Source organism: Schistocerca gregaria, chromosome 1, assembly GCF_023897955.1.
Source record: "Schistocerca gregaria isolate iqSchGreg1 chromosome 1, iqSchGreg1.2, whole genome shotgun sequence".
In the NCBI taxonomy this organism is placed as follows: Eukaryota; Metazoa; Arthropoda; class Insecta; order Orthoptera; family Acrididae; genus Schistocerca; species Schistocerca gregaria.
The window spans coordinates 805,272,204-805,286,448 of NC_064920.1; the positions used below are offsets into that span (position 1 = coordinate 805,272,204).

Sequence of the window (14,245 nt, forward strand, 5' to 3'; positions counted from 1 at the left end):
CCACTGTAACACAACTATGACCTTGCAAAATGGACAGTTATCCTGCTGATAGAGGTCACAGTCATAGGGGGAGACATCAAGCATGAGCTGATTCAGGTGGTCTGCAATAATGTTCACATGGTCACCCAATACCATACGGCCTATTTTTTTAGCTCAGCATCCTTCAAACTCTTTCCAAAGGTGCTCACAATAGCAGTATGCCAACAAGTGAGCAGCTTCACTGTTTCAAAGATTCTAATTTCCAGCTGTAGTGTCACAACAGAGTTTTCTTTATCAAAACTACGTATTTCAGTGAATTTATGCATTTGCAGCTCGTTCCTTCACTACAATGACTCCACATTTCTCTCTCTTCCACTTACATTCTTTCCTTACTGTGTCACTTGCTCTCAACAGCATCAGGAGGCATTCAACCTCATGGTAGTCAGTGGTCAGAATGTTTTGGCTCATTAGTGTATAAAAACACACAAAACAGAGTATGGATGACTCTGAGTCTTATTGGTCCATAGAGATTACTAGTTAGGAACTACTCATTTGTCATCTGTAAAGTCCACTCTTAACAGAAAGCCATATTGCATCTCATTGATGAAGTACTTACAGACATTAACGAAACAGATCACTTTCCTCCAAAAGGCAAAGGTCCTGAGTTCAAGCCTTGGTCCAGCACACAGTTTTAATCTGCCAGAAAGTTTCATAACAGTGCACATTCCATTGCAGAGTGAAAACTGCATTCTAGAAACATCCACAATATCCTTTCTTCCAAGAGTGCTAGTTCTGCAAGTTTGGCAGGAGAGGTTCTGTTAAGTTTGGAAGGTAGGGGACAAGGTACTGGCAGAAGTAAAGCTGTGAGCATGGCTTGTGAGTCATGCTTGGGTAGCTAGATTGGTAGAGAACTTGCCTGTGAAAGGCAAAGGTACCGAGTTCGAGTCTCGGTCCGGCACACAGTTTTAATCTGCCAAGAGGTTTCAATAATAACTTGCTTAACATCAAAAGTGAGTAAGATGTTTGAAAGGATTAAAGGTAATTGCTGCCTGAGTAGTAGACTAAAATAAACTAAACTCTGCTGGAACAGGCCATGAAGACCACCATCTCATCCTCAGCCCACAGGCATCACTGAATGTGGAAATGGAGAGGCATGTGATCAGCACACCACTCTCTGGGCTGTATGTCAGTTTATGAGACCTGAGATGCTACTTCTCAATTAAGTAGCTCCTCAGTTTGTCTCACAAGGGCTTCGTGCACCCTGCTTACCAACAGCACTTGGTAGACCGGATGGTCACCCATCCAAATGCTAGCCCAGCCCTGCAGTGCTTAACTTCTGTGATCTGACGGGAACTGGTGTTACCGCTGTGGCAAGACCATTGGCCTCTGAGTAGCTGACTAGCTCATAAGTAAACCTGAACTTGCATCTAAACGTATGGACAATGTTAGCCTGTTAGTTCTAATAGTCCAAATTTTTAGTCATGAATTCAGTCTTGCTTATGTGTCTGTTGTCTGATCAATGCCTTAACTCTTCAGTGATGGGCTAAATTTACATCTTCCTCTTTTCTGTATCCTAGCTATGACTTTTCAAGATCTTATTAATTAACACAAGTACAGTAACAAGTTGCTTAACATCAAAGCCTAAGGAACATGTGTTAGTGGAAGAAGTGAAAGACTTCTCATATGTAGGAAGCAAGATTACAAACAATTGCTGAAGAGAAGGACATGTCAGGTACAGATTACCACAAGCAAAGTAAGTTTTCAACTAAAAAGCTGTGCTAGCATCTGTCTAATATTGTGATACTCCGTGAAGTTTGTATGGAAGCAAAACTTATGAAAAAACCATAGAAAAAAATTAGAAGCATTTGAAATACAGTATTGTGGAAAGATGTTGAAAATGATAATGAAGAGGTATTTGGGGAGAACAGGTCAGGGGAGACATAAATGAAATGTTCACATTAGGCAAAAGCATAAGTTGTGAGACAATGGGTCTGACATCTAAGATTAGTTAACATGTTGCTGGAAGGACAGAGTGGAAAATTAGTAGAGAAATACAAAAATCAGAATATGGAAAGCATTACAGAGTATACTGGGTGTAAAAGTAGTGTAGTAACGACAAAAATTAACACAAGTAAGAAGTGGGGGAGAACACTAAAAAAAAGGACAGAAAAGACTAAGCAAGATACAGTGTCTGCCACTTTGGTATGTACGTTTCAAGAATAGAATTGTAAAGACATAAAAAATATTAAAGCACTAAAAAGAATCATTCAGTGTTTTCAGAATGAGATTTTCACTCTGCAGCGGAGTGTGCGCTGATATGAAACTTCCTGGCAGATTAAAACTGTGTGCCCGACAGAGACTCGAACTCGGGACCTTTGCCTTTCGCGGGCAAGTGCTCTACCATCTGAGCTACCGTGAGTTGTGCTTCGGTAGCTCAGATGGTAGAGCACTTGCCCGCGAAAGGCAAAGGTCCTGAGTTCGAGTCTCAGTCGGGCACACAGTTTTAATCTGCCAGGAAGTTTCATTCAGTGTTTTCATTATTAAAATGTTTTCACATGTTGTACTTGCAAATAGCCTCCCCTTACCCCCAACACTCCCCATGCTTTACTCTTGAAGGTATCTTACCATCTGATGTGTCAATGCACATTTTTTGAAAGACCCATTCGGTTATTTTAGGAAGTGGCTTATTACATAATAAAGCAATTTTAGGGCCTCAAAATAAAATGTGAAGTGAAATGTTTTTGAGGCTAGGTAAAGGCTCAGTATAGAAACTTATATGCTGTGATATTCAGAAATAATTAACTTAGTGGTGGCAGAGTAGTAGAAGGGAAAAATATAGGGTGAATCAAAAGAACAGGAAATTTTGGAATGGAGATTAATAGATGAGCTCAATTATGTAACATATTTCTGTTGTGCACCCATCATCATCTTCAAAAAGTAGTAGCCTATAACGCCACTTGATGACATAGCACACCATACAGTAATATTGCTGCTGTGGAATGGACGCTTGTGTAGCTGATGTGGATTTTGTCTATTGACAAAGCCACTGATGTGGAAGTGAGCTTCATCTGACATCCGTTGATTGTTGATGAAATTGTTATCATCATGCACTTTCACTAACATGCTTTCAGCATTACTAAATCATTAGGTACAAGTTGCTGAACAGTCTTCAGCTTGTATGGGTGGAAGTTTAAATCTACTTTCAGTATTAATTGAACACTTGAATGGCGCAACAATAGAGACTCTGTGTGACGTTGAACAGAGCACTTGGGCTTCTTACTAAAGCAGTTTGCACAGCCTTAGTATTGTCACGTGCATGAGTGGTTTGCGGTCTGTGTGCAAATTTCTTCTTCATTGCAGGACCTGTTGCTTCAAAATTGCAGACCCAGTGTTAATTGCATGTGCTGAGGGAACATGACCATGCTGTCTGGTGTTGAAATGACACAAAAATACTCAATGAGTGGCCTCCACACTTCCATTCTGGAAATAGGCTTTTACTGTAAAGGCACACTGCACACAATTTCATTGCTCCATGTTTACTGTTTACTAAATAGCAACACTGTGTAAGCAGCATTCTATATGTCATCAGATGCCACCTACTTTTCAGCATTGTCACAACACATTTCAAAGTTTCCTTTTCTTTTGAGTCACCTAGTATAAGTTAAACAGATACATCAATGGGCCAAAACTGTGGCACCAGATGTCTAAGCACAGTTCAAGCCCATCCTGCAAATTATGGGATGGTGGTTTATGGGCATGCAGCTGGCACCAGATTTGTGTTGTAATAAGTACAGACCAGGTACATTTTCTGACGAAGACATCAATTTGAGTTCACTTAATGCCCCTTAAACTACTGTAGCACAATTCTGACCTTGCAAAATGGATAGTTATCCTGCTGGTAGAAGTCATCATCTTCATAGGGGGAGACATCAGGCATGAGCTGATTTAGGTGGTCTGCAATAATGTTCACGTAGTTCACTGCCTTTGATTACCATCACAGATCCCGTGGAAGTCCAACTCAATGTACGCTATAGCATAATTCTTCCCTCACTGACTTACATCTGTGGTATGGTGCACGTTTCATGCAGTGATTCGCATGGATGATGGCTTGGAAAGACCTAACTGTCAACCTGGTGTAACAAGAAATGTGATTCATTCAACAGCAACATGTTTCTATTGATCCACAGTGAAAAATCAGTAATGCTGTGCCCACTGCAATCATAACTGATGATGTTGTCAACTTAAGAACACATAGGGGTCGTGTGAATGAAGTTCCAAATTCAACAATGACCTTTGAACGGTGTGCTCTGAAACACTTGGGTCTGCACTAGCATTGTACTCCGTCATCAGATCTGCTCACAACAGCAGTATGCCAACAGGTGACCAGCTTCACTGTTTCAAAGGTTCTAATTTCCAACTGCAGTGTGCCATCAAAGTTTCCTTTGTCAAAACTCACTGGATTTACACATTTGCAGCTCTTATATTTGCTATAGTGACTCCACATTTCACTCTCTTCCACTTACATTCTTTCCTTACTATGTCACATGCCCTGAACAACACCAGGAGGCGTTCAACCTCAGTCGTCAGTGGTCATAATATTTTGGCTCATTAGTGTATAAAAGGACACTAAACAGAGTACGGATGATACTGCGTCTTGTTGGTTAGTAGAGATGACTGGCTAAGAACCACTCATGTGCTGTCTGTAAAGTCCACTCTTAACAGAAAGCCATATTGCATCTCATTGATGAAGTTCTTACAGACATTAAATTAAAAAGAGCTCTTTCCTGCAGAAGGCAAAGGTCCCGGTTCGAGCCTCGGTCGAGCACACAGTTATAATCTGTGAGAAAGTTACATAACAGGGCACACCCTGCTCCAGAGTGAAAGTTGCATTTTAGAAACATCCCCCAGGCTGTAGCTAAGCTATGCCTCTGCAATATCCTTTCTTCCAGGAGTGCTAGTTCTGCAAGTTTTGCGGGAGAGCTTCTGTGAACTTTGGAAGATAGGAAATGAGGCACTGGCCGAAGTAAAACTGAGAGGGCAGGTCGTGAGGCTTGCTCAGGTAGCTCAATTGGTAGAGCACTTGCCCATGAAAGGCAAAGGTCCTGAGTTAGAGACTCAGTCTGTCACACAGTTTTAATCTGCAAGAAAGTTTCATTAACGAAATAATCTGTGTCCTTGTCATTTTTAAGACCATGCTATAAATAATGAAGTTTCTGTAGGAAAATGTAAATATATTGTGTTCTTGTTGCTGCCTTTTCTCTTTGTATAGTTTGAGTCATATTACCTTCACAGAAACTGTAGGGTCAGATTACCCTAATCCATCACAGTAAAAAAATATTGAACTCTGGACAGATGAACTTTAAATATAAAATCCCTCATGGTTCAGGTCTTGGACCATTCTTATTCTTGAAAGATTAGGTCATTTTTGTTTGCTAACAAATATGTTTATTGCCAAGAGGGTGAACATGCCATTTGTATACCACATAATTATATCACAACTGTAGTATTATTATGTAGTAATTTACTATGCAAAGAAGAAACTAAATTTACCCTTGTGCTGTTTGCCTTAAAATTTGGTGTGTTTCACTGTTGGACTGGGCGTTTGAGTCTAGCAGCACCTAATGAAAATGGACTGAGGATATCCTCGGGTAAACTGTTCAGTACTAGACTCCGCTGCCAACATAAAAAGAGTCCATTGTTGTTGCATGGCATCACATGACATCTGAGAAACATATATGTGTAGTCAAATAATAAATGAAACTACAAATAAAAATTGACTGAGACTGGTTGGTTGGTTGGTTGATTGATTGGTGTTTGATTCACTCATTTCCATAGATTCCTGCATGAAGGAGAAACTTTATGGGAGTGCTTTCAATCAAAATATATGTTACAGTTCTATATGCTTCTCCAAGCATATATGAGAATCTGATTTTATACACTGTACCAATAATTAACTTCATCCACAGCTGTATACTGTCTTTGCTTACAGCAGCTAAATTGAATGTAAGAAACTGATAAACAAAGCTGGAGGAAGAAAGCTCCTATTTCCTCAGTTATACCAAAAGCCATTTTTATTTACTCTCCTAGCTTAATATTTACATCATTATGATGGTAATTATGAAAAAGCAACAGATAGATACCAGTAACTAAATAGTATAACAGTAGCAGTAGCTCTACAATTATTTTCATGCTGTAGCCTGATATCTTCATTGTGTGGCTGTAAATAATCAAAATATTTGTAGGCGATTGCCTAATAACATCAATATTGAATTTCCCTTTGAATCTGCAAATATTCTCTCTCTCTCTCTCTCTCTCTCTCTCTCTCTCTCTCTCTCTCTCTCTCTCTCTTTTACATCCTGTGACAGGTCATTGGAAATCTTTGGATCAGAATGCAGAACCCCACACTGAATCTTAAGAAAAAAAGCCAAGTCTACATAGAAACTATTTTTCGTGACTTGTGTTGAGGGTGTGTAAATCACTGGTGACTTTATATAGATTTTTTGTTAGTCACAGACATCATTAAGGAATAAATGTATTAGTTTGTGTAAATGCAAGAATTCCAGGATCTTTAATGGGGTCTCTGCAAGATGTACACTAATGTGTTGCTCACATTTGTTGGATAAATACCTCACTTACTTCATCTGTAGTCTCTCACAAGATAATTCCATTAGACACCAGGGAGTGGTAATAAGGTAACACCCTTTTTTTACAAGTCTGTGCAATGAGATATACTTTCAACAAACTGAAACAAATAATTTTTGAGAATATAATGTAATTGGATAGATAAAATGTCCACTCGCCAAGTGGCAGCAGAACGCATATAAGGGAAGGTTATGATTAGGCAAGCTTTCAGAGCCAGTGGATCCTTCTTCAGGCAGAAGGGTTGAGGGGGTAGGAAGAGGGGTGAATGAAAAGGACTGGAGAGGTCTAGGAGAAGGGGTGGATTTCGGAAAAGTCACCCAGAACCACAGATCAGGGGAGACTTACCAGACGGGATAGAAGGAATCTTTCCTTTTATAGGTTGTTGTCTTTTATAGGTTACAAATTTTAAAATAATGAAGACAGTATGTCATTGTCCAACCAAGAAAAAAGTGCAGGGTGAATTACTAAGCAATATCTTTCCCCTGAGCTTCCAAAATGTCTTGCTCACTTGACAAACATGACTTATTTGTAGCAGAATTACAGCAAAATACAAAACCTAAAGAATACACTCACGAAATTATGTCAATGCAATCATATTGGCTCAGCCATTCACAACAGCAGCTAGTTAGGTTCGCTAATGTTTCTTTTGAAATAATTGCAAAGAATGACAACAGAAGACAGCACCAGTCAAGGGGCAAGTCACAAACGTCTGTAAATTCTCCTCTTGGGAAGTGAGTCCAGTTTTTGAATAAGTGAATTGTGCATTTATAAAATCATAGCCCGACCTATATTCAGTTGTCATCTTTTTGTCGCTAAGTTGCGGCCCTAGCTGTGCTCAGGCTGGTCTCCAGTGTGTTAAGGTGGCAACCACCATTGGTAGGCTTTCTTCATATGTACTTAGCACGTAGCAGACCTTCGTGCTGTTAGGGATGATGGCAGCTGGAAGTGCTCAGATGTAAATCAGTGTCAGTGGGCTTTTCTGTGCACAGTGTGTCTCACAGTGCCATTCACTTTACAGTAGATCATGATGTTCAAAAGGGGGAATTCACCATTCTGTTCCACCTCCATGGTAAATTATACACTCATGCAGAGTGCAGAGAGTTCAGATGTTGGAGGAAGTCCTGAAGCCATGTACGCCTGTGTGACCATACAACTAAAGTAGTCATCAACATATTTGAAGAAAGCACAAGGGCTTCAGTGCAGGTATTTCCAGAGCTTTCTCTTCTAAATCCTCCATGAATAAATTTGCCACTACTAGTGGCAGAGGACACCCCATGGCTGATACCCTCCTACTGTTTGTAATAGCAGCCATTGCAGATAAAGGATGTAGATGTGAGGACAGTTTCACAGGGTTAGTCATTTTGAGCTCACTCCCTCAAGCTAATGAGAGAAAATTATTATTTTTTTTCCCCTTTCTGGGTGACTTTTTTGTCCTTGTTTGTTTAAGTGTACCATTGCACTTCTCTTATCTTTGCAGCTATTACTCCAGTATTCTCCTCTCTTCATTGGGTATTAATATACATATATTTTCTGGTGCTTCTTATTTCAGACAAGGATTTATCTGTGTCATCATGATTTTCTACTTTAACTCTAGAAGACTGCTGATGACAGTATGTGACCATTTGACAGAGAGACACAGATTTATTCTGTTTTGCTAACAAGTACTATGAGTCACTCACTGTTAATCTCTATTGACTGACATTTTGTAATTTATGCAGTTCTTTTTGCAGTTTCTTTAAAATATGTCAGTGAATTAATGTTTTATTTTCTTACATAAATTACATTATTGTTAAATAACATTACTGAGTGATCAGAACTGTTCATTTTGTGTCCATCTAAGTTGGTCAGCAATTATATTGTCATAATGGAAATTTCCAAATGGAAACAACAAAACATAAACTATTTACCACTCGTATGTAAATGAATGATGGTGACAATAAGAACATAACTGATCTGAAAACTGACTAACCTTTGAACTACAGTCAGCCAACTACAGTGTCTTATTGCAAAAATTGCAGAAAGCTAAGCTACATTTCTGGTCTTGAAACATCCTGTGTGCCAGACCAGGACTCAAACCTGGACCATTGCCTTTCAAGGGCAGACGTTTAGTCTGAAATGCATTTGTGATACTTTGTGTGCATTTTTTTCCTTTTACTTTTGCAAATAAAGACCTGTAGCATACTTCTACGCTAGTTTTATTTTCTGTCAGATACAACTGCTTCCAGTATATTAACATTTTGGAAAGGATAAATTGTTGCTCACTACATAGAGGAGGTGTTAAGGGGCAAGCAGGCACACTGGGAAAAAAAAATACTGTTAGAAATTATGTAGCTATCGGACCAAGTCCTTTGTGTCAAATGTAGACAAAACACCCACATATGCATAACTCTTTCACATGTATGGCCACTGTCATCTCCGAGGGCTAAGGTCAGCTTTTCCTCCCAGAGACGAGAGTAGCCATGTGTGCATGTCCATTAGCTAAATAGCATCTAGCAGTATTTTTTATGTGTGTTTACCATTCAGTGCCTTCTCTATATGGTGAGTAACAATACATCCTTTTCATACAGTTGTTGTTCCACCTATGATTTTCTATTTTTTGATTTTGAATTTTGCTCCCATTTAAGGTAGTTACTCCAGAATAAATCGTGCATTGATATGCAACAAAATGCCCTGATTAGACATTGGTTCACTAATATTCAATTCTTATGCCTTTTTAAGACAAAATGTTAGATTTTTGACTATGGTGTACTTACCATATCTTACTTTCGACAAACACATCATGATGTAATAGGGGGCAAAAGAACATTGCGCCAGCTGAAAGCAATGAAGTTGAAGATGATGTAGTTATGTACTTATACATTTGAATTAAACACTCATTCTTAAACAATGGAAACTCCAGGTAGGGATATCAACATTATAGGGAAACACAGATTGCTACCTACGTTAAAGAAGACATGTTAAGTTGCAGACAGGCACAATTAAAAGACACTTACATAAAACTTTTTGGCACAGCCTTCATCAGTAAAAGAGAGACACACATCTTTCATACTCAAAAGCCAGGCCAGCACACTCTTACATACAGGACTGCCAACATCTCGGCCTGGATTGCAGCTACCACATGGGATGCAACCAGCCATCTGGAGGTGAAGGGGACGGGGAAGTGATAGTAATGGACAGGTGGGGTGAGAGAGAGAGAGACGAACACTGTCCGCTGGAATGTGCCGGGACTAGAATGTCAACAGGCACAGCATCAAGAGGTTGTGTGGCAGGGAGGTGCGGATAAAAGGAGGAAAAACAGTAACATACTGTCTCCACACCCTCCTCTCAAACAGTTACCACCAACTCTCTCCTATCATCTTGTCCCCATTCTCATCTCCCACTCTGTTTATTTGGCACCCTGTGCCAATGCATCTGTCCATCTTTCCCCACTCCTCCCCTTTTTTGGTCCTTTTTTCCCCCACTTGCCCCACAACCTCCTGATGCTGCATATGTTGGCATTCTAGTCCCAGCATACTCCACCAGACAGCATTCGTATCTCTCTCTCCCCACCTGTACACTACTACCCCTTCCTCTTCCCCACCCCCTCCAGGTTGTTGCTTGGATCCCATGTGGTAATTGCAATCCAGGCTGAGATGTTGGCGGTCCTGTGTGTATGACAGTTGCATTCTAGTCTGAGATGCATGCATAAGGTGTGCTCACTTGTTTATATGAATGGCTGATGAAGGCTGTGGCCAAAATGTTTATGTAAGTGTCTTTTAATTGTGCCTGTCTGCAACTTGATGTATCTTCTTTACAGTAAGTAGCACTCTGTCTTTTCCTGTGTTGTAAACATTCATTCTTGTAATTCATCTATGATACAACTCGCAGACTATTGAACAAACATACAGCAGCAGAAAATAACACTATCAGATCATGATAGGTGTAAAAAGAAGCATTCCTTATCCAAGACAGCAGCATGGTCCATTACAGATCCTCTTTTTTTCCCTTCATAATTGGAAATATTTGGGAACAATTTTTACAGACACGTATAGGCTACTTTTCCATTCATTTCCTACCAATGTGGGCAACTAAGGTCCCTGTGTAGACCTCTCAGTTCCTTTCAGCAAAATCACAGTAAGCTGAGAGTTGAATATTAACGAAGGGGTTACCATTTCTGGCACTTTCCTCTCAACTAGGGTAAGATATCTAAAAACTATAATCAGAACTGTAGGACTGGATGTATCTTTATATGTTTGAGGGACAATAGCAATAGCAATAGCATCTTCTCTCTCTCTCTCTCTCTCTCTCTCTCTCTCTCTCTCTGTGTGTGTGTGTGTGTGTGTGTGTGTGTGTGTGTGTGTGTGTATAGAACATCAAAAAAACCTTAATAATTGTGATTTTTTTACCTACTAACTGCAAGAACTGATAGTTTCATATGGAGGATACTGGGTGGTACGAGTGTAGATTGAAGAATTGTTAGCTTGATGACAAAAGAATAAATGTAAAATTGCATTTCCATTTTATGTGACAGGCTCCTATTTTACATCAGTATTTTCACATAGAGTGTGCATTAGTATTATACAGGGCCACCTTCAAAATCTTCATAGTTCATGGTGATAATTTCCACCATGAATCATTAGGCAAATGTGTACTACATGCATGCGCGCGTCCACACACACACACACACACACACACACACACACACACACACACACACACACACACACTAGCTCAGCATTTGATGCTTTGCTCGTGTAGACTGTAGGACCTGCAGAGATCTTTTTTAATTATTATTTTGTTGAATTTTTATGCCATTTACAAACTACAACAACCCCTGAGCTTTTCACACTAATCAGGGCCACCTAAGCATGGTCTGCCTTCTACTTTATTGTACAGATATTTCCATAGCACCTTTCATCCCCTAACAAATATTTCTTTATATCTAACCACAAAATGAAACACCAATTTTCATAAATATAGTTTTACAATTTTTTAATGTAACGAAATATTATCCTAATAATTTTCATCCCCTTTTGCACTCCCTTAGAGGTTGAATCTCCAGAACTACTGTAACACATTTCTTTCTTCTTCTCCTTCTCCTTCTTCTTCTTCTTCTTCTTCTTCTTCTTCTTCTTCCTCTTTTTTTTTTAACCGAGAGGTTATATACCAGTTTTTATAGAAGTAACCTTAAAAATCATTTAGTAGTTCTTTAGTAATTTTTTTTAAGCTGTCACCCACTATTTTAACTTGTTAGTGGTAGATTTCCAAAAATGCTGAAATAAGTACTTTTTATTTCCTGACTGGGAAAAACAAATATCAATTTTTGTAGATCTAGCTTCAAAATTGCCTTAATAGCGACATACTTTCAAAAAGCCTTTCATCCCCTATTTCACCTCTTTGGAGTGGAATTTTGGACAATCGCTTCTTAAATTATGCCTACAGTACAGTACAGTACAGTACAAGATCTTCAGGCTTCTATACTTAGCAGTTTGGGCTGGGCAATGATGATTCAGTGAATCAGTTGAACCTACTTCATCCCATCAGGAGTTGACTTTCAAAAAACAGTTACTTGCATATGTTTTATTTCTAACTGAGAAGCCAAATTTAAATTTTCATAGATTTAGCTTTAAAAATACATTCCTAATAAAATATTTTCGTAAAAAATCTCATACCCTATTTTAATCCCTTAGGAGTTCAATTTCCAAACACGCTGAAACATGTATTTTTTTTAAATGTGTAACTGAGAAGACAAATGCTAATGTTCCTAGAGGTAGCTTTAAAAATACTTTAGTAGTTCTTTAAAAATGATATATTTTCAAAAAAACATTACTCCAAAAAATATATAAACTGAATCTCGTGATTTGTTCTTTTTATTCCTATTATAATAACATCTTTTATTATCCAGTATACAAAAACAATGTCTAAGCATTTTGAATTGTTATTAGAGGTATCAGAAGTAAATAAACTCGATTTATGATAAAATAAACTTTGGTATTCTTTATGGGCCTTTGAGCCCCCCCCCCCCCTCCCCCGTTGGTATTACATGTAACAAAAAATACGTTGGTAATACTAGGGTTAATAGCGACACTTTTCAAAAAGTCTTCATCCCCTATTTCAGCCCCTTAGGGTTGGAATTTCGAAAAATCCCTTCATAAACGAGAGGCGTTTGCATGTGGCTCTCAGACTGCCTATTTTTAAGTGTATTTAATTTATATTCAGTAAGTTGATGTTGTAAGTAAAAGGATATAGCTGATCAGAGTTAGAAGGAAAATATTTTATGAATAGTGATGCATTTGCTTCACAGTTTCAAATTCTGTTGAGTAAAACTGATTCGTGATTCTTTATTATCCAATGATGTTTCCATTTATACTTCCCTTGTTACATTATTTAACAACTGCATGTGGAAAAACAACATCCCATTTCAGTATGAAAGTGTTGACTAGTATGAAGGCAAATATCCATATGTTGTCATCTGTTTAATCATCAGTTCTTGTTTGCAGTGGGTAGTTATCTCTTCTGATACCATTATTTGTAGCCCACTCTGGGATTAAATGATCATATTGATAAACTATATTAATTATAGCAGTGCTTCTTCAAAATATAGAGTTTATTATTTCATTTACCAGGCAAAACGACATACAATGTTAAAACTAAAATTGAGGAATGTAGCAATATGAAAATAGCTTTTTCAGTTTCTCTTCTAGAGCATCTAAAATAAAGATGTAATAAATAATTACTGGTTTAGGATGTACTGCGAGAGAAGGATCTTAGAATTGAGAAATTATTGAATGAACGTGAACTGGAACGGGCACAACTAACGAGAGCTGCCAATCAAGCAGATGAGGCTGAACAGAAGCTAGCATCTGTAAATAAGGAGTTTGATGAGGTATGTTGTTATGGATTTAGGTTAACCATACTTTGTAGCACATCAGTATAATATTGTTTCAAGACAGCTCTTTTCTGTCATTATTACCGTGAGAGCAACGTAGAGTGACAAGTTTTTCAGACTAATTTGGACATGATTTTTGTATATTATTCTATGCTCGTATTACGCATAGTGACTATAAATCTGTGTGTATCATAAAAATGTGATATATGTTTTCAAATTTTAGTATCGAAGTTCCATGGAGGTAAAAATCAAGGAAATTCAGGAAGTTTTATTGAAACTACAAAAAGAAAATGTAGAACTCGGTAATCAGTTAGATGATGAAAGGAAAAAGTATGAGGATCTGCAATTTAGATTTGAAGAAGAAACTATAAATAAGTCTGACTTAGAGGTGAGAAAAACAATATACAGTATTTTGATGCTCAATAAGTAAACCAGTTCATCTAATCTTTCTTCTTAGTCATTCCCACCACATAATTTTAGGTAATATATGTTTAGAAAGGTTCATAAAATGTAAGAATTTCTTTTTTTAGGTAATACTTTTGTGAGTGAAAGTATCAGTTCTTAAGTTTTTACCATCAGAGTAGTTTTAAGTTATAAGAAAACAGTGTACAAGAAATATCTGTTGATCATAAGCAACACATATGAGGTAAAAAGAATGTATATGTACTAAGGAATTAGTTTTGATGTTTGCCATGGATATGTCATTATTTTGTAATGTTTTGTTGGTCTTGTTTTTAAACTGTATTTCTAAGCTTC

At 38.0% G+C, this 14,245-nt stretch overlaps 1 protein-coding gene and 1 pseudogene across 1 annotated transcript in view; one reads left to right on the forward strand and one right to left on the reverse strand.

The window, feature by feature from the left end:
• LOC126270326 (CAP-Gly domain-containing linker protein 1-like) overlaps nucleotides 1-14,245 on the forward strand; it is a 536,038-nt gene that overhangs the window by 441,222 nt on the left and 80,571 nt on the right. Inside the window, 2 exon segments of the mRNA XM_049974062.1 lie at nucleotides 13,346-13,486; nucleotides 13,713-13,877. Coding sequence (XP_049830019.1) covers nucleotides 13,346-13,486; nucleotides 13,713-13,877 — 306 coding nt within the window.
• LOC126288102 (5S ribosomal RNA) lies at nucleotides 1,246-1,363 on the reverse strand (annotated as a pseudogene).